This window comes from Elephas maximus, chromosome 3 (genome assembly GCF_024166365.1).
Source record: "Elephas maximus indicus isolate mEleMax1 chromosome 3, mEleMax1 primary haplotype, whole genome shotgun sequence".
Lineage (NCBI taxonomy): Eukaryota > Metazoa > Chordata > Mammalia > Proboscidea > Elephantidae > Elephas > Elephas maximus.
Genome location: NC_064821.1, coordinates 64433916 through 64454909, shown reverse-complemented (window position 1 = coordinate 64454909; position 20994 = coordinate 64433916). Strand labels below are relative to the sequence as shown.

The window sequence follows — 20994 nt, the reverse complement described above, 5'->3', positions numbered from 1 at the left end:
GCGTTTCAGGAGATTCAGTCTTGTACTGTCTGTGAATTCCATTTCCAGATGGTAAAGTGGCTATTGGGAAGTGTGTGCTGTAGAGAGTAAGTCCTGGGCTGCAGGGGGGGAAGAGCTCTGGTCTAGAAGCCAGAAGATTAATGACCATCCCCTGGAGGCTATGTGAACTTGGGCAGGGTTCTTCACCTCTCTGTGCCTCAGTTTCTGCATCCGTATAATGGGGTTGGTTGTCCCAGGATCAATGGGAGCAAATGAGAAAATAAATTTGAAATTTCTGTGCAGACAGTGAACATGATCTTGGCACATGGTAGAGGATGTGTGACAAAGTATGGACTCTAGTACACAGGGCTGGGACAACTGGTTTTCCCTATAGAAAAACTACCAGAAGGTACAACCAAAACGTTTCTTGGATGCAAGGATGGTGAGACTGCCTCTCATATACTTTAGACATGTTGTCAGGAGGGATCAGTCCCTGGAAAAGGACATCATGCTTGGTAAAGTAGAGGGTCAGCAAAAAAGAGGAAGACCCTCAATGAGATGGATTGACACCGTGGCTGCAACAATGGGCTCAAGCATGGCAACAATTGTGAGGATGGTACAGGACCAGGCAGTGTTTCGTTCTGTTGTGCACAGGGTCACTATGAGTCAAAACTGACTGGACAGCACCTAACAACAACAACATAAAAATAAAACTAGATAACTCCTTCAAATCGTACATCCAACTAAAACGAGAGGGAGTAAATGTGGAAAATAAAACTTTTTAAACTGCTAGGAGAAAACACAGAAACAGAGTTTTAGGACCTGAGGATAGAGGAGGACTTCTTAAGCAAGACACAGAAAGCAGGTAGAGTTGACTACATTAAAAATTTAAAAGTTAGTTTGTACAAAACACAGTAGTATTTTTGAAAGTCTTTGAGGATTCCAGTGAACACCCAGTTTGAGGACCACTGCCCCAGAGACTTAAAGTTTAAAATAAGAAACCGACAGGGAAAAGATATTTGCAAAAGACCAAGGATAAGAATACAGACACTGTATATTTTTAAAACTCCTACAAATTGATAAGAAAAGAAAGAAAAATAAATAAAGAACCAGCTCACAGAACAGGAAGGCCATATGACTTCCCTAAGTGATTGGGGAATGCATGTTGAGAGCCTGTCAATATCCAGTGTGGCCAGAGAGTATTCACACTCAGTGGGGTGTTCAAATTGGTACAACCATTTTGGAAAACAATTTGGTGATAACTAGTAAAGCCAAAATTTGCATACCCTGTTCAGCAATTCCATGTCTAAACACCTGTTCCAGGATGTGCCTGCAGCTTTGTTTGTAACAACAAAAAGACAAAAGAAAAGAAGAGAAACAATGCAAATACCTGTCTTAGGGGAATGGATAAATGATGGTGTATAGTTGTAAGATGGAATATCATCCTGCAGTTAAAAGTGAATGAGTTGCATCTATACATTTGAACATAGAAAGATCACAAAAACATAATGTTGAATGAAAAAAGCAAGTTAGAGAATAATATAGTATGACTCTAATTACACAAATTTTAAAAGATGTAGGAAGCAATGCATATATTGTTTATGGACACATGTATTTGTAGTAAAAATATAAAAACATGAATTGGGTATACGCCAAGAGTAGGTCGCCCCAGGGGATGGAGACAGGAAACAAGAAAGGGAGAGAGAGGGAGTTGAAGACTTCCACTTTATCTAAAATGCTTTATTTCTCAAAAAGAAATCTTAAGCAAATATGACAAAAAGTAAATGGGTGTTAATTCTGGGTAGCAAGGGCACAAGCTTTTTATATTATCCTTTATATTTTTAAGGTTTTTTTTTCTATTAAATTTTAAAAGAAGAAAAAAAATTGGCACAGTAGGGATTGTTATTATAAATTATTTACTATAATTGATAACAAGCTCTCCTTCCTTTGGCTGTCAGGCCCAGGGAGTGTTCCCAGGGACCCGGGTGTTGGGGGAGCCTGGGTCTATACAAGCAGCAGAGGGTTACCCAGGGCCCCTCCCCCAGTCTCTGAAAGTGGATAACTCTGCACAGTCCCTAATTCAACTACCCCCTGATTTGTGCCCTACAACATAAGTTCCCCAGAAATGGGCAAAGCACAAAAGAGACTCTGGGTATTTGTTCTCCCCAGAATCGCAAAATCACTTTTGACCGAGAGAAGGGCCTGGTGGAAGTGATTATCCAGAACTTTTCCGAGGATGACAAAGGGTCCTACACTGCTCAGCTCCAAGATGGAAAAGCCAAAAACCAGATCACTCTGGCACTGGTGGATGACGGTCAGCCATGCCCCACCCGTCCGCCCCATGCCCCACCCGCCCGCCCTGCACCTGGCCTCCCCCGAGGGCTCTCCGCTCCATGCTCTGGGGGCTGCTGAGCGTGTCCCTGTTCTCCTGTCCATCGCGACGTCCCCGCCCTGAACTTGCGCTCCACTTGGCTCGTGCCAATTCTTCCCTACGTATTCACAGATTTTGACAAACTTCTGAGGAAGGCAGAAGCTAAGAGAAGAGACTGGAAGAGAAAACAGGGTAAGAGCTGCGGGGTGCAGTGGTTAATGGGTGCCTCAGCCCTGCTGGAAGGTCCCCTGCAATTTGCCCAGTCTGTCCAAGTGCCGAACTGAACAGCACTTGCCCAACACTGAGAGTGAATGCCTCCTTAAATTTTGCGCCCCTGGTACCTCTTTGCCTTACCCTGGTCCCTGCCCTCCCAGTGGGGGTAGTTATCTGAGGTGCCCCTGAGCACTGGCCACTCTCCGCCCCTCCCCGCAGGCTTCCTTTCTTCCCTTGTCCCGCCACCAGGTGGCGCCCCGCCTGAGCCTGGCGCTCTGACAAAGTGGGCGTATCTGTTTTGCACTCACAGGTCCCTATTTCGAGGAGCCTTTGCAGTGGAAGGTCACCGAGGACTGCCAAGTGCTGCTGACATGCAAGGCAAATCCCAGCTCCTGCCCCAAGGCCCAGTGGGACGAGACCTATGGCTGGTCCCCAAGTCCTGTGCCTATCCCTGCCCCACACCCCAAATTCCATACCCTGTAATCCCGTACCTGGGAAACAGCCCCCGGGGCGACAGCATTTGACCCAAAAAAGGAACCCACCCTTGGCGGGGCCCAGGGAGCAGAATTCGTGTGAGCTGGGTCAGCCTTGAGCTCAATCTCCCAGCTGCTCTGAATAGGACTTCTGTGGGGTCAGGGGGGGATCTGTGAGTGGGTGGGTCTATTATTATTAACCGTGCCAGATACTGTGCTCAGTCCCTCTACAATATTCTTATTTTATCTTCTTCGCAATCATCTGTGAGACAGGCATTCCTATCATGACTTTACAGATGAGAAACTAAATAGCAAAATAGCTCAAGGCCACATAGTAAGAGGAAGAGCCCAAGTTTTAGCCAAAGGTCACTCTAAGTCAGAATCCACTGGATGGGTTATGGATCTGCTCCAAAGCCCCAGGTTAAAAGCTGACTCTGCAGCCTGCAGCCTCTTTAGATAACTGGGAGGGGAGGGAGGAGGAAGGTGGTCCCCTAGAAACAGTGGGGCCACATTCATTCAGCAAACTCAAAACACCTACCATGCTCCAGACACTGTCAGACCTGGCCAGACAAGGATGGAGCAGTGTCTCCTTAGACCTCTAGAAGTCCACATTCCAAGGCAAACTCATTGGAAAACAGTGAGCCTTATGCTGTGATAGAGACATGTGCAGGCATTTAATCCAACCCAACTGCAAGGGGGCACCCTGAGGGTGCTTCAAGGAAGACTTTACGGAGGAGGTGACATCTAACTTGAGTCTTTAAAAAGAGCAGGCATTTGTGAGGAAAAATAGGGTAGAGTAGGGCTCAAGAGGCACAGGGAACACCATTAGCGAAAGTCTAGAGTCCAGAGGTCAGCACAGGAGACATATGGTGTGAGGAAAGGGTCAGCCAAGACAACCTGAGTTAAGTGGAGCGCGGGGAGTGGCGAGGGGGTGTCATGTTTATAAAAAAGTTCTGATGAGCTGAGTTTTTACTTATAAAGAGGGAAAGTCTGATGGAGTCTCCTCATTCCCCGCTGTCCTCCTCAGGTGACCAACACCAAGAATGACACCTGCTTCCAGTGGTTCTTCCAGAAGAGAGAGAGGCCAGATGGTCAGTATGACCCACAGACTGGAGCAGGGCTTCTCTTCATTGAAGAGGTAAGTGCAGTGCCAGGGCTCACACTTTCTCCCAGCCATGAGCTGGGCAGTGCCAAGAGCACTGGGCTGGGAGTCAGAAGCAGAGCCAGAACTAGGGTGAGGCAAGCGAGACGCTCACCCCAGATGCAAAATTTAAGGAGGCACCAAAAAACTCGTAATCAAGACAAGTAATATTTTAGTGCATATTTGAAAAATTGAAAATTCATGCCAAAAAAAAAGCCACAAGGAACAAAATTGTAAGTATAGACAGAATTAGTATTACTGATGTTTCCTTTTGTCTCAGGCTCTTTTTTTTTTTCCAGTACAGCTGTGCAGAGAGCATAGTTCTGGCCCCAACACTGACTCTCTGTGTGGCAGTGGGCTAGTCACTGTCCCTTGCTGACCTCAGTTTTCATCTGTAACACGAGCAGGTCAGGAGGGTGTTCTCTCTGAGATTCCTCCCTTCCCGGCAGTCTAACACAGGACAGGAAGGACACCACAGTGCCCCGCACGCCTGGGCAGGACAAAGTAGGGCCTGGAGCCCAATTCTCCCCTCAAGCCCTCCGCCATGGCCTTTGGAAGAGTGTGGCCTGGTTAAGAGGGAACTGCAAGGCTTGTTCTTAAAAAATTCAGGATTCTTCTGCCCTGCTGCTGATTTCTGAGTACCAGGGAAGACTGGAGGAAATCCAGGTTTGCTGATTAGAAAGGAAATACTGATTTCATGGCCTTCTCCCGGATCCTGGCCAGGATGATGCCAAGTCAGTGTTTTCCTCATGAGGACGCTTGGCATCAAATAGGTACTAAACACATATTGCTGGATGGATGAGTCTTGTGGATGCATAACTTTCTGGTTTCAGAAGAGTTACTTCTATTGATCCTCACTGCATGTTGGTAAGGCAAGCATTATGCCACCATCATACAGCTCAGTAAACAAAGGCTCAGAGGGCTTAAGTGCAAAGACACAAAGCTATAGATCTGAGTCAGAAATCACTCCAACCATCCACCCTTGGGTTTGGCTAGGACTTTGGAGTCCTCACTGGGCAGGGGAGACTAGGAGAGGACTGTTGGGGCTCAACCCCTTGACCCCCAGGTTAAATGCTGCCTCTGCCTTGGATCCTGGTCGCAGTAGGAAGGGTTCTTTGAGGGTACCGGGAGGCAAATATTACTCCTGGTCCCAGAAGGAGATGCCATGTAAGGAGGTCAAAAGTGACCTCCAGACTTTGTTTTGAAAGCACAACTGAAGTCTTTGCTTTGCTGAGTGTCAGTTCAGGTTTCATTTGGGGATGACAAGCAATGTGCCCGAGAGGACTCCTTTGTCCTAGATGAAAAAAAGCACACATCCTTCTGGGAAAGTGCAGGGAAGGCCCTCCCATTTGGGCCCAGGGTGCAGGACAGCTCAGGCGGAATGTGTGCCCTGCTCAGAGGAGCTGGCAAGGAGGGCCCGCTGTGCTGGGCTTGGAGCAGCTGGCTCAAGTCCAAATCAGGGGGGTCTGTTTCTGACCTCAACTCTCCCAACCCCAGCCCCAGGCCCAGACAAGCCCTGAGCTTGAATCTAAGAGCCCTGGAGCAGGAAGCAGCTTCAGAGATCATCTAGCCCAGCCCCCTGTCACCACAGTGAAGAAAATGAGGCCCAGAGGGTCACACCTGAGGGTTAAGCTCAAGCCTGGGGATTTTCTGTCTGTTGCTCCTTGTGGAACCCATGCTGACACTGCCATCTCTCATCCTTCTTTCCAGTTGTCGAAAGAGGACAAAGGAATTTACAGAGCGATGGTTTCTGACAATCGAGGGGAAGATGACACCATACTGGACCTCACGGGTGAAGGTAGGAGGCTGGTGATGTTAGAGATGGGCCAGAAGGGCCATGGGTAGTACACACGGGACAAGAGACTGTGATATGTCCTGTGGGGTGACATGTGTAGGGTCTTCGTGCCACTTGAGGAAACTGAGACACAGAATGGGTTAATGACTTGTCCAAGTTTGCACAGCTATCCAGTGGCAGGGAGCTGGTTTGTGTGACTCTGAGGCCCATGTTCACTGCATATATCACAGCAAGCCCGGGTATGGGGACCCAAAGCCTGAGTTCAATCCTTTGCCCTGCATTGTGCCCTGGCTCCTCATCAGGCTGGTCAGCTCAGTCTTCAAGAAAATGTTCAGATTGACCTATCTGTCCTCCACCCGTGGTGCCCCTGTGCCACACCAGTCAGTGAGTGCCCCAGACCCTCTCCCACTGCCAAGCCATCAGAGTCAGCCTGCAGGGATCCCTGTGCCCAAGAGTGACACGTGAGCTCCACCAGCCTTCACAAAGGACAGCTCAGTCCTGGCGAGCAACCCTATACCAGCTGACCATTCTCTGTCTCCTTCCAGCCCTGGATGCCATCTTCACTGAGCTGGGCAGGATTGGTGGTAAGCAAGCCTGCCTCTTTGCCCAGCCCTCCCTGATGCCAAACAGCCTCTGAGGGGACGGCCAATCGGCCTCAGCTACCAGGGGATGGATTTGGTCTCTTGCCTCCTTAAAGCACTGCATTCCCCTCACCTCAACCCCCAGGGCCGGGGTGAGCAGGTTGGCCCTAAAACATACTGCCAAAAGGGTCTGGGAGAAGACTTACCTTCTCCTCCACCCTCCCAGCCCTCTCTGCAACCCCGCTGAAAATCCAGGGTACCGAGGAGGGCATCCGGATCTTCAGCAAGGTCAAGTACTACAACGTGGAGTACATGAAAACCACCTGGTTCCACAAGTAGGTCTGCCTTGCCCTGGAGGCCTAGCCAGCTAGAGGGAGCTCAGCACCTGCCCAGAGTGGCTTTTCCTTCCTCCCACCCAGGCCCCCCAAGAGAGCACAGTCCTAAAGGTTTGGCAGAGACGAGAGTTTCCCACTGGCCCTGCTGTCCACAGAAGCAGTCAGAGATAGGGAACAGCAGTCAGAGGAGTAGAAGGGCCTGGCCTGAGTTCCCACAGGGAAGGTAGGAACCTGGTAGTAGGACCATTTTTCCAGAATATCCATGGCCACAGCAGGATCATTATCTCAGAGCAGCATCTGAGGACTGGGGGAGGGAGGGATGAGGAAAAAGGAAGAACCAGATGATCAGGTAGGCCATGGTGCCCTTGTGGGTCTCTGCAGCTTTAGCTAATAACTCAGGTAGCCAGACACCCATGCTCAGGGGAAAGGTGCAGGCAGAAGGGACCTGTGGGGCTGAGAACTAACTGAAGGCCAGGGCTTGAAGCCAGGATAGAAAAAGTATTCACAGAGATTCAGGAACAGAAATTCAACCAGCAGCTAAGTGATCTCAGATAGTTTGGAAGCTGAAGCTTTCCCAGGGCTTCTTATCATGTGCACATCTCAGCCTCATGGAGCAGATATTACTGCACCCATTCTATGAAGAAGTCTAGACTCACTTGGTTAAATTTGACAAATGATTTAGAGCCAAGACCAGATTAGGAACCAAGCCTTCCTAGCCAGAGTCTCTGAGTCCTGTGACTTAGCCCAGAGGAGACACTTCTGCAGCATAAGATGGAACAAGGGCCAGGTGTCTTGAGGAATGAAATTTAATTAAGGAAGGGAAAGAGTTTATCCTTGTATGGTTTCTAAGGGCTGGGGGAGAGTGACTGTGGGAAGAAACCCCAGGAGAACTTAAGATGAGGAAATGAAGAGGTGAGGAGTGCCTCGCATGGGTGGGGAAGATGGTAGTCACCGACCCTGGAGCACCATTTCCTCAGAGGCCCAGCATGCAGGATATCTCATGGTGGCAAACTCAGCACCACATATGTGATGCACCACAAAGTTTGATGAATGAATTGTTGAGTGGGGAATGAATGAACATTCATCGAGTGTCTCGTGGGTAGTCACCACCCTTAGCTCAGGTATCTGGAAACAAAACCCCAGGAGAGGAGTTTGGGGCAGAGGGTGTCTGTACCCTTGCAGACAGACAGCCTATCCTTGCCTTCCCATTCAGAGAGAAACGCCTGGAGAGCGGTGACCGGCTGAGGGCTGGCACCACCCTTGATGAGATCTGGCTGCACATCCTGGACCCCAAAGACTCAGACAAAGGCAAATACACTCTGGAAATAGCTTCTGGGAAGGAAGCCCGGCAGCTCTCGGTTGATCTCTCAGGGCAAGGTGAGTGGCCCACCTGCCTGTCCACAGGGAGACTGGGGAAGCATGGCTACAAAATCCCATGGTCATTTTGGGGGACCCCCATCTCCCACCCATTTCTGACACTGCCCTAAAAGAATATGGAAAGGGAAGGAAAGAGTAGAGGAACAGTCCCACACTAAACCCTGTACCCAGGGGCCACAGGGGCAGAGCCACTGATCCACCCCCTCCCTCTTTTTCATTCTTTCAGCTTTTGAGGACGCCCTGGCTGAACACCAGCGGCTGAAGTAAGTCCCCCTCTGGTTCTCAATGTGAATCACGGGCCCTCAGGGTGTGGGTGAACTGTGCACTGTACCCCTTCCTGGGAGCACCAGTCAGGCCCGTCTTTCCCTCTTCACCCGGCATCCGCTCCTGGACAGGCCCATCCTTTAACAAATGGAACCTTTTCCACATTTCTGTCTTTCAGAGCTGCGGCCATCATCGAGAAGAGTAAGTCCACCGATATTTTCATTTTCTCCTTTCTGGGTTTGAGATGGGGTTGGACAGCTGAAGTTCTAGGTGCACCCATGGGGTCTGTCTATGGCTCTGGGCTCTGATGGAGCTACTCCAGGAGACGTGGGTGGGGGCAGAGTGAAGGCAGAAGATGAAAAGGATGAGGACTGGCTGAGATCGTGGGCATGGAAGTGCCCAGGCAGGCCTGGTGCCAAGCAGGTATGCCAACAACATTGGTGGGACCCCAAAGGCAAGGGATGGAGAAGAAGAGGCATGGGGAAGGGGAGACTTTAAAGCCAAAGCTGACTGTTGGGCATTGGAGCCTTATCTAATCCAATATGCAGCCCCAAACCCAGAGGGATTTGCCATGGCCTCCAAAAGCCAGGAAACCCTGGTGGCGTAGTGGCTAAGTGCTACGGCTGCTAGCCAAGAGGTCGGCAGTTCGAATCTACCAGGCACTCCTCGGAAACTCTATGGGGAAGTTCTACTCTGTCCTATAGGGTCACTATGAGTCGGAGTCAACTCAACAGCAATGGGTTTGGGTTTTTTTTGTTTTCTGAAAGCCACCAAGCCCACACACTCAAGAGCTCTCTGTTCATCGGTCTCCCTCAGCCAGTTCTAAACACCCTGTGTTTTGAGGAGCCTGGCCTTCTGGTCTCTGCCCCAGCAGATTAGGAGTAAGAGCTTCAATGAGGGAAAGACTTCTGGTTGCAGAGCAAAGCAGCCCAACAGCCTGACAGCAAGGAAGGGACTGAAAAGACTGTAAAAAATAGACAAGGGAATAGAAAACACTGCTTGCTGCAGGCTATTACTTGCAGCCACTGCCCATCTGTCCGTGGAGGCTTGCATGTTGCTATGATGCTGAACAGGTTGTAGCAGAGCTTCTAGACAAAGACGGACTATGAAGAAAGGCCTGGCGATCTACTTCCAAAAATCAGTCAGTGAAAACCACAGTGGCCTGAGCATGAGCAACATTTCATTCTATTGTGCATGAGATCACCATGAATTGGGGGCCAACAACAGATTGGCCCTGCTTAGCGTCCTAGTCCCTGAGTGCCCCTACTTGACAGGAAGTGCAGGCCTTGGCATTCTTAATTGGAATCCAAAAGGGACATCTGAGTTGTCTAAATGGCCACACACTCAGTAGGCGTTGCAGGGGGGCGTCCACCGTTGTAGAAAGAACACTTCCTGGAGACCAGCCTCAGCCTGCCCCGTGGCTCAGAGTAGCACCAGCTCAAAGAGGCTCTTGAGCCAGTCTAATCATTTACTGGGTAAAGCCACATCCCCTCTGGAATTTTGTGCCCCTGGATAGGATACCCCAGCCAGGACCTTAACAAAGGGAAGCTGAATTCACCACCAAGTGATTGCGGGGGCTTATAGAATCTGAGTCAAGGAATGTGGATCATCTCCTCCCAGCTGGGGCAGGCTAGTGTAAAATTTCTGTCCTACAACAGTAGCTATCTCTGGGGCCTTCCCCACCCAATTCAGAGTACTACTACCCTTACGTCCATTGGACAATCAGCTTTGAGTTCTTTGTACTTCCCTGATCCGTGGTCTAGGGTCCATGCTGACCACTCCCTTCTGTTCCCACAGCCTCAATTGCAGTATAAGGAATATATTGGCTTTCCACTTAGTAATTTACAACTACATTCTTTTCCTGCCCTCCCACAATGACCACCAGGGCCCTCCCTTGACCAGAGTCAGGTGTCCCAAAAGGTTCTAGCCCACTTTTCCTGACCCCCTCTAGGTACACACCTTTAGCTTATTCATCACACCCATCATGTGTGGATTTTGCTAGTTTAAGCCTCACAGCGATCTAATTGACCTTTCCCAGTTCTTGAGGGAGGGGCACCTCGATGTCACCTCCAGGTACCACCAATCATAATGATAACCTCACATCTGTGACAAAACCATAGTATATCACATAACTTCTATTTGGAAGGCGAAGAAACATCTTTTAAGTTTTAAAAATTTTCATCCAAAATGATTAAAATAGAAAAAAAGAAGCATTGCTTAATAATAAATCTCAACTATGTGGAAACCTGCTTCTGTAAAACAGTCAGCAGGAAAGGATTAATCCCTGGGGTCTTTTTTCTCTTCCAGATCGTGCCAAAGTCGTGAGGGGCCTGCCAGATGTGGCCACAATTATGGAAGACAAGGTACAGACCCTTCTGTCCTGAACTGTTCTTCCTCGTGTATTGATCACAGATCATGAAACAACATAGCATTATGGATTCAGGAGCCAAAAAGTGGCTGGTTGGCCAAAGGAGCTCGATCTGCCAAGCCTGGCCAAGTGACCACACCTCACTGGTTGCATGTAGTATCAGGGAAAGACACTGAGCCTGGGGCTAGACCCATGTGGGTGCTTGTCTCAGCTCTGCCCCATCTCTCTAGGTGGCCCTGGGCATCACTTCTGTCCCTGAACTTCAATTTCCACAGGATTTGGACTGGATTATCCCAGAAAGCCCTTCCAGGGCTGCAAGTCTCCAATCTAGTGTTCTAGAAAATGAAAACTAACGTTTTTATGGTGTTTACTTTGCACTAGGCACTTTCCCATACGTGTTACATATTTTTAGCTTATTTAATCATCAAGGCTCAAACCAAAAATATCCCCTGAAGTCTTCTTAAAACCAAACAATAGTTTAGCTTAACTAGTAAACGATGTCTGCCTTGAGCGTTGTGCTATTTTAAGAGCTACCTACACGGGATCAAATTGACAATAGCAACTTGAAAGATTAGACAGGAACCTTAGCAGACAGTGAGTGGAGGAGAAACAACTCAGAAAAGGAAGGTGAGAACGGTTACACAACTGGAAGAATATAATCAATGTCACTAAATGGTACATGTAGAAACTGTTGTATTGGTATATGTTTTGCTGTGTGTAATCTCAACAACACCAAAATTAATAGTTATTTTTAAAAAATCATCAAGGCAACCACAGAAAACAGTATTATTATTAGTTCCATTTCATAGCTGAGAAAACTGAAGTACAGAGAGGTTAACAGACTTACCTAAGGTCACGCAGCTTAAAGGGGTAGAATTGGGATTCACACTCAGAGGTGTGTGTTTTAACTACTACACTATGCATTAGGCCTTGTCCAAGAATTTTCAAACTCAATTCATAGAATCTTTTTATTAAAACAATATAACCTTATTTGCATGGTAAAATTATAATGATATATGTACAACAAAAAACTAAATTCTAATGCAAATAATTGCTGGAGCAATAATGGTCTGAAATTCTAATTAGTAAGTATTTTAGTGGAAAGGTTGAGGATGGGGGCTGTGGGGTTAAAATAAAATGTCTTTCCATTTGTTATCACTTTATGGGTTACAGTAGAGTACATGCAATGGGTTTATCACAAGGAACAGCTTGTCCTGGGACCTTTCTTAGGGAAGTAAAGGTGAATGCCAGGGATTATTACCCAAGGTGAAATTGAATGTTTTCTTCCTTTCCTTTGAAACAGACTCTGTGCCTGACCTGCATCATTTCAGGTGACCCCATCCCTGAAATCTCTTGGCTGAAGAATGACCAGCCTGTCACCTTCCTTGACCGCTACCACATGGAGACGAGGGGGATGGAGGTCACCATCACCATCAACAAGGTCCAAAGTGAGGACAGCGGGCGCTATGGTGTCTTTGTCAAGAACAAGTATGGCTCCGAGACGGGCCAGGTCACCATCAGTGTGTTTAAGCACGGGGAGGAGCCCAAGGAGCTGAAGAAGATGTGAAGGGGCGTGTTCGGGCACAGCCTGAGGTCCAATCTGCATGGACCAGTAGGGTCAGCCAGTGGCATATATCCTGGCACAGGTCACAGGAATGGGGAAGAGAAGAGAGAGAGGATGAGGATGGAACCCAGAATGTGAGGGTGGAGGTAAGACGATGCAACAAAGTGGGGAAGCAAAGACTTTGCAGAGGTCCTGAGAAGCATCTGGGATAGCAAGACGAGCAGTGGACTTGGAGTAGTAGACCTAGGGTAAAGATTTCACCTCTAAACTTGCCATGACTCTTGGTTTTCTCATCTATCAAATGGGAATTCCTACTCCTAGAGATTGTTTATGAAAGCCCCTTATAAACCGTATGCCAGTGGTTCTCAACAGGAGGCAATTTTGCCAGACATTTGGCAATATCTAAATTTTTGTTTGCCACAACTGAGGGGTCTCTATGGGCATCCAGCAGTTGGAGGCCTAGGATGCTGCTAAACATCCTACAATGCTCAGGACAGCCCCCCACAACGAAGAATTATTTGATCCCAAATATCAATAGTTGACATTGAGAGAGCTCACCATGTACTGGTATATCACAATATCCTTCTTTTAGGATAGATTTTCAGTTCATTTAAGTTCAACAAACATTAATTTGAAGCCTAGCATGTGACAGGCTGAAGATGGCACTAGGAATGCAAATAAATGATACTCAGACCTGCCCTCAAGAAGGTCCCATCCGGTAGCAAAGACTGACCCAGGTACAAATGGCACCAGTCCAAGATAGAACATGATCAAGATTTTAAAGCAGGTCCAAATAAAGTGCTACCAGAGATCAGAGGAAGGAGATGTTCATCCCAACTGAGGGAGATAGTACTTCCAAACACCTTCACAGGAGGGGCAGAATTGGTGCTGGACCCAGAAAAGTGAGTCCGATCTGGCAGTGGAAATGAGAGGACACTTCAGTGCTCCTCGCATCTCAGTGCTCATGGTGTGAGTAAAGGCAAGGAGGTGGAATGAGGTTGCCTAGATGGCCTTGGATGCCAGGCAAGAGGTCTTGATAATCTTTAAGACTTCTTCTAGGGTGTGACTGATGCCGATTGGCCTTGCTTGGTGGATCTCAATGCAGAACTGGACATTTCAGTGCCCTCCAGTGTCCTTCTTTTTTTGAATGTTTTTTGGCATTTATGAAAATAATAGATGTTGTAAAATTTTGGAAAACCCTGGAAAATATAAAGGAGAAAATAAAAATTGCCTTTACTACTAATGGCAGGAGGTAACACCTGCCTCTGTTTTCTGAAATGACTTCTTTGAACTAAAGGATAAAATGAAACACTCCTACATTCACCACCAAAGCCCCCACCAAGGCATGATGGGTATTGTGTTCCCCAGTGGCTCATGTTCTATGCTTCATGATTCAAGTAGACCCAGTATTCAATGCAGCCTTTAGTGAGCGGATGGCTGACTGGGCACAGAGTAGGAACAAGCTGGAGAACCTGAGAGTTCTTGGAGGCAGACTCGTCTGGGTTTAAAGCATCCCTCTGCCACACAGTTACTATGTGATCTTGGGCAATTCTTTTTCTGGCCTTGGTTTCCCATCTGTAAGCGAGGGACTGAAAGATAATTTTTGAGAGCCCTTCCAGCTGGTGCTAAGATTTTTATTACTTCCCCAAACTTGGTTCTCTTTTGCTTTTCTCTTCCTATGAAAGTGTGGGGCAGGGAGGGTGGCAGGGAGAAAGAGGCCTATCTTAGCCCATCCACCCACTCTCATACTTGTAATCTCAGAGACTTGGTTTCCTTAATGTGCCAGTGGAAAATGTTATAAACTTCATTGAAATTGGAAAGCCCAGCATCCACGCACTTTGTCCTTAAAACAACAACAGTTTACATATTCACGCGAAGTACCTTCCCTTCTCCTACTTCACGTGATCTCCACCACAGCACAGGGAGGTAATAACAATAAATCATGTAGCCCAACACTTGAAAGTTTAGAAAGCAGTCTCATGTCTCAGCGCTCATCAGATCAAACGGGACAGCATGCAACTGGCCCCATTTTTACAGATATGGCAGCTGAGAACCTGAGAGCTAAATGGCAGTCAGCACAAGAACCAGAGTGTCTGTGTCCTAGTTCAGAGGACGTCTGCTCTGCCATGCTGCCTGTCCTAGTCATCTGGTGCTGCTATTACAGAAATACTACAAGTGCATGGCTGTAACGAAGAGAAATTTATTTTCTCACAGTCCAGGAGGCTAGAAGTCCCAATTCAGGGCATCAGCTCCAGAGGAAGGCTTTCTCTGTCGTCTCTGGAGGAAGGTCCTTCTCATCAACCTTCCCCTAGACTAGTAGCTTCTCCACACAGGAACCCCGGGTCCAAAGGATGGGCTCTGCTCCTAGCACTGCTTTCTTGGTAGTAGGAGGTCCCCCTGTCTCTCTGCTCACTTCTCCCTTTTATATCTCAAAAGAGATTGGCTCAAGACACAATCCAATCTTGTAGATTGAGTCCTGCCTCATTAACATAACTGCCACTAATCCCATCTCATCAACATCACAGAGATAGGATTCATAACACATAGGGAAATTACATCAGATGAAAAAATGGACAATCACACACTGCTGGGAATCATGGCCTAGCCAAATTGATACACATATTTTTGGGGGACACAATTCAATCCATGACACTGCCACAGAGCAACACAGAGTGGGTAAATGGAGCCTAGAGTCCAGAGTGAACAACACCTGTTGTTGGTATTTGCCTCCGAGTCGGTTGCAGCTCAGCAACCCTATGTACGACAGAATGAAACACTGCCAGGTCCTGCGCCATCCTCACAATCATTGTTATGCTTGAGCCCATTGTTGCAGTCACTGTGTCAGTCTGTCTCATTGAGGGACTTCCTCTTTTTGCTGACCCTCTACTTAACCAAGCATGATGCCCTTCTCCAGAGAGTGGCCCCTCCTGATAACGTGTCCAAAGTAGATGAGACAAAGTCTCACCATCCTTGCTTCTAAGGAGCATTCTGGCTCTACTACTTCCAAGACAGATTTGTTCTTTTTTTTTGCCAGTCCATAGTATATTCAATATTCTTTGCCAACACCACAGCACCTTGTTCTTGTTGTTAGGTGTCATTGAGTCAGTTCTGACTCATAGCAACCCCATGTACCACAGATTGAAACACTGTCTGGTCCTGCACCATCCTCACAACCATTGTTATGGCATGATGCCCTTCTCCAGGGACTGGTCCCTCCGGATAATATGTCCAAAGTATGTGAGACAAAGTCTTGCCATCCTTGATTCTAAGGAGTGTTCTGGCTGTACTTCTTCCAAGACAGATTTGTTCATTCTTTTGGCAGTCCATGGTGTATTCAATATTCTTCGCCAACACCACAATTCAAAGGCGTCAATTCTTTATCAGTCTTCCTTATTCACTGTCCAGCTCTAGCATGCGTGTAAGGCAATTGAAAACACCAAGGCTTGGGTTAGGCGCACCTTACTCCATAAAATGGCATCTTTGCTGTTTTAAAGAGGCTTTTTTGTGGCAGATTTGCCCAATGCAATGCATCGTTTGATTTCTCAACTGTTGCCTCCATGGGCATTGATATTCTAACAAACACTTGACAGTGGCCAAAGTAATGAATGAGCAAATCAATGAGTGGATGGGTGAATGGAAGTGGCTTCTTGGTCCCATTCTGCAGGAAGGTAAAATTTTCTCCCCACCCCCCCCCCGCCCCCGTCCTGGGACACCATTTTGTCAAGAGTACTTCTTCCCTGTTGGGCCTGATGGAACGTGGTCTGAGCGCCCCCTGTTGGTGCGGGCTGTGTTTGCACTCTAAGAAGAAGCTCAGAAGCAGTGCATCATGGACTGGGAAGCTGCGTGACTCAATTACAAGCCAGTTTGAGAGCAGCAGCTGATCCCTACTCTGCTACACATGGGAAATTTCTCTTCGTCTAGTCTCCTTGGAGAAAATTGCCTCATCCTTGAGCAGCCTTCCTGAAGACAAGGATTCCCACTGCCTTCTTCCTGGTTCCAGAGCACAGGCTTAGCCAGTTTTTCCATTAGGGTCCTACCTAGGAGGACTGGGACAAGGCAGGTCCTGGAGGTGGGATAGTGGGAATGAAGGTCACTAAGACCTTTCACTGTTGTCTCTCTCAGCTCTTCTCATTTAATTCCAATAAAACCTCAAGTACCATTGGAGTGGGAGGGGAGGTATATATGAGGGGGAGGACTTTGCTAAAGGATATGAACAGGGATGGATTACTCAATAAGCAAAGCAAGCATGTGTTTAGGGTATCAACAAAACAGGGGTACCAGCTGTCCAAAACAAAGACCCATAGAGGCCAAGCAGACAGGACACGAGGAAAAGCAAGCACCACAGAGGAAGGGAACTGGCAGGGCACTAAACAAAACTGATACCAGCTCCAGTGCATGAGGATGTGCCAGCCAGAAATAAAGCTCACACAGGGTCACAAGGATGCCCATGTGCAATCTTGTTTAAGCTATGAGGCCCCTAACACTTCAACACCTTCATTGACATCTGTCTCCTATGATCCCTTCCTGTGTAAATGAAACTCCTTATCTTGGTGGGTCTCTTAGGAGTAAACCACTTTCTTATAAACAAAAGGCAGGGGTGTGCTGTCAAGTCTAACTCTTGCTACGTCCACCCAATACGCAACTGGATCCAACATGAGCGATTACTCGGCAAGAGCAGATTATATTAACAGATAACAGGTCTCTGATCCATTTTGAGAAAACCATCTTGGACATCCATGTCTGCTGATCCAGCAGCGGGGCCAGCAATGCTCTTTGCCACGAGACAAACACAAGGGCTTGCCCTTGCACACATCCTGGTAAACAACCAATGGGAACTCCAGTCCCAGATGATTCGCAAAAGCGATGGAACTGGAATAAGTCGACCATTGCAATGAATTCAATCAAGTTGCTCTTTAACCGTATAGCATTTATGTACAGAGTTATGTCCGAAGTTTTATAAACAATAATATTTGTAACTTTAACTTTAAAATTTTTTGGCATACACACAGAAGCAATCTTGTTGTTGTTGTTAGGTGTCATCAAGGCGGTTCTGACAGCAACCCTAGGTAAGAAACACTGCCCGGTCCTGCACCATCCTCACAAGCATTGTTATGCTTGAGCCCATCGTTACAACCACCGTGTCAATCCATCTTGTTAAGGGTCCTCCTCTTTTTCGCTGACCCTCTACTTTACCAAACATGATGTTCTTCTCCAGAGACATCCTGATAACGTGCCCTTCCTGATAACATGTCCAAAGTATGTGAGACATAGTCTTGCCATCCTTCCTTCTGAGGAGCGTTCTGGTTGTACTACTTCCAAGACAGATTTGTTCATTCCATGGTGTACTCAACTGTTCAGTCCATGGGACATCCGATATTCTTTGCCAACACCACAATTCAAAGGTGTCAATTCTTCTTCAGTCTTCTTTAGTCATCGTCCAGCTTTCACATGCTTATGAGATGAATGAAAACAGCAGGGCTTGAGTCAGGTGCACTTTAGTCTTCAAGGTGACATCTTTGCTTTGCAACATTTCTGGCATCGTTTCTATCACCAAGGCCATATTTTCCAACTATTATGATCAATTATGAAGAAATTGAAGATTTTTACCAATTTCTGCAGTCTGAAATTGATCAAACGTGCAATTAGGATGCATTGATAATTACTGATGATTGGAATTCGAAAGTCGGAAACAAAGCAGGATCGGTAGTTTGTCATTCTGCTAGCCCTGAAATGATCCATCCCTGAGGCAGAAAGGGGGACCTGACTACCACTAAAAAGAAGAAATGGGAGCAGAGCACATCCTTTGGACCCGCAATTCATGCGCTGAGCCCCTCCTAGATCCAGGAGACAGACAGAGAGAACTATAACACGGAAGACAGTGAGAGACAGCGGCGCAGCAGTAGCAAGAGCAAGAAGCAGTGGCACCAGAACCAGGAGACCAGCAGGAGACAGCGAGGTGGGCTTCCCAGCCGACAGAATGAGACAGCTGGGCACCTTCAGGCTGAGGCTTTCTGGTGGAGTGGGGTGCCCCCAGGCACTTAGTGGTGGAATTAAAGAGCTTTGTAACACTTGCACCAGCAGGGCAGAAGCCAGCGGAGGAGCCGAGGGCCAGAGAGAGGCCTGCCTGTGAGCACAGCTGAGAAGAGGCTGTCCTGATCAAAGAACTGTATCCTGAATATTTCCTGATACTGAGTTGTAACCTGCTACTTCCCTAATAAACTCCATAATCATGAGTGTTGTCTGTGAGTTCTGTGTGGCCATTGCAATGAATTACTGAACCCAGTGGAGGAGTTGAGAGTATCATGGGAGGGATGGCTGGTGTAGGAAACTGGTAAAAAGATTAGAGGATGGAGACATGTCTGACGTCTAAGCACTCGGCCTTGGGCTGTTGATGTTGATAATGACTCTTCCCAGTTGTGAAGTTAGAGGAGGTCAGATGCCTCTGCCACACCATTTTTATATTTACACTTATTCGTAACTTTACAAAAGAATGCTCAGTTTCATCCCTAAAAAGACCCAAAAACCCTCAGCCTACAACAATGACTCAATTAAGACATGATTCATTATCCTCATTATGTATGGAAGTAGACATTGTTCAGCAGCTTGATTGTGATGAAATCTTTGAAGAATTTGTAAGAGTAAAGAATAGAAAGAAATGTTTCTATAACATGATAGAGATGAAACATCTCTCCAAAAATAAAATAAAGGAATTTGTTGCAATACTTGTTTTCTGATCATTAAATTTTCTCTTATGGCATGTTTTCATCTGTTCATTTGTAATTATAGCATTTATTATTAAACAAGCATCAAAATTGAAGTATTAGCCATTTAAAGCAAAATTGGTGATAGTCAATTTTTTGTTGTGGGAGATGAAGAGAATTTTACATTGTTGAAACAACTAAGTTCACTGACTCATTTTCTTTGTTGTAGACTATGTGGAATATTCTTTTTGTAGAAAATGTGGTATATAGTAAAAATCTTAGTACCCCACATCCACTAAAAATTTTATAATCCAGTTCATCTCATTCCACTGAAATGGCATATGTCACTTTTGTGTTCAATCGCTAATATTATCCAACCAAAAAAAAAAAAAAAAATTATAGTCACATTTAAAATGAATTACATCATGGATAGCTAAGACACACACACACATATATATAACCAAATCAAACCCACTGTCGTTGAGTCAATTCCAACTCATAGCGACCCTCTAGGATAGAGTAGAACTGCCTGAAGGGGAAACAGGCTTTGCAAGGCCAAACACGTGCGCCCCCATGCGGTCCACTAGTTCACTACAGTTTGCATTCTTATGTAAGACCCTGGCATGGAGCGGCTATTGTCCACCACCATCATAAAACCTCTGCCCTCCCACTGTGGAGTGTGGAGATTTGCTTTGGTCTTCCTGCTGCCCAAGACTTGTCTAGTATGTAAGTCTCCCTAATAAAACTTCTTTGCAGTCACCCTGGAATTGCCCACCTCTTTCTTCAGCCTCTCAACACCCTCTATTTTTGGAGACAAATTTCACGTTACTGGTCCATGCCTGGACAGTGCCCCATAGAGTTTCCAACACTGTAAATCTTTACGAAAGCAGGCTGCCACATCTTTCTCTCATGGAGCGGCTGGTGGGTTTGAACTGCTGACCATTTGGTTAGCAGCCAGACACTTTAACCACTGCACCACCAGGGCTCCATACATATATATATGTGCGTGTATATATATATATATGTATATACGTAAAAGCCCGCTGCCGTCTAGTTGGGTCGAACTCATAGCAACCCTATACATACATACACATATATTACATATGTGTATATATATATTTACACACACACGTTTGTGTGTATATGTGTCATGGATTGAATTGTGTCCCCAAAAAAATGTGTATCAATTTGGCTGGGCCATGATTCACAGTATTGTGTGGTAGTCCTCCATTTTGTGATTGTACTTTCATATTAAAGAGGATTAGGGCGGATTGTAAGACCCTTACTAAGGTCACAGCCCTCATCCAATGTAAAGGGAGTTTCCCTGGCATGCAGCCTGCACCACCTTTTATCTTACAAGAGATAAAAGGAAAGGGAAGCAAGCAGAGAGTTGAGGGACCTCATACCGTCAAGAAAGAAGCACCTGGAGCAGAGCATGTCCTTTGGACCTGGGGCACTGTGCCTGCGAAGCTCCTTCACCAGGGAAAGATTGAAAACAAGGACCTTCCTCCAGACCCCACAGAGAAAGCAAGCCTTCCCCTGGAACCGACTCCTTGAATTTGAACTTTTAGCTACTTTACCGTGAGGAAATAAAATTTCTCTTTGTTAAAGCCATCCACTTGTGGTATTTCCGTTACAGCAGCACTAGATGACCAAGACAATAACTCACATATCCCGTTCAAATGTGTGAATAAGCAAAGGAGGGGGCACCACAGATCATGAGTGCCTAGGGCCCTCACATAGTTTAATCTGGCCCTGATGGTGAGAGCATTTACACCATTGAAATTAGCAAATGTTACAAATCAGCTTGTTTTTTCCCTGGAGAGCTGGTT

The 20994-nt window shown here is 46.7% G+C and overlaps 1 protein-coding gene across 1 annotated transcript in view; it reads left to right on the top strand.

Moving 5' to 3' along the window:
* Positions 1-12978, top strand: part of MYOM3 (myomesin 3) — a 55266-nt gene extending 42288 nt beyond the window's left edge. The window contains exons 25-36 of the mRNA XM_049878265.1: positions 2149-2293; positions 2483-2542; positions 2874-2941; positions 4064-4174; positions 5888-5975; positions 6518-6556; positions 6780-6888; positions 8102-8265; positions 8492-8528; positions 8708-8730; positions 10837-10892; positions 12201-12978. Of these exons, the coding sequence (XP_049734222.1) occupies positions 2149-2293; positions 2483-2542; positions 2874-2941; positions 4064-4174; positions 5888-5975; positions 6518-6556; positions 6780-6888; positions 8102-8265; positions 8492-8528; positions 8708-8730; positions 10837-10892; positions 12201-12464 (1164 nt within the window). The 3' untranslated portion in view covers positions 12465-12978. The remainder of the gene's footprint in view (positions 1-2148; positions 2294-2482; positions 2543-2873; positions 2942-4063; positions 4175-5887; positions 5976-6517; positions 6557-6779; positions 6889-8101; positions 8266-8491; positions 8529-8707; positions 8731-10836; positions 10893-12200) is intronic.
* The last annotated feature ends 8016 nt before the right edge of the window (positions 12979-20994 follow it).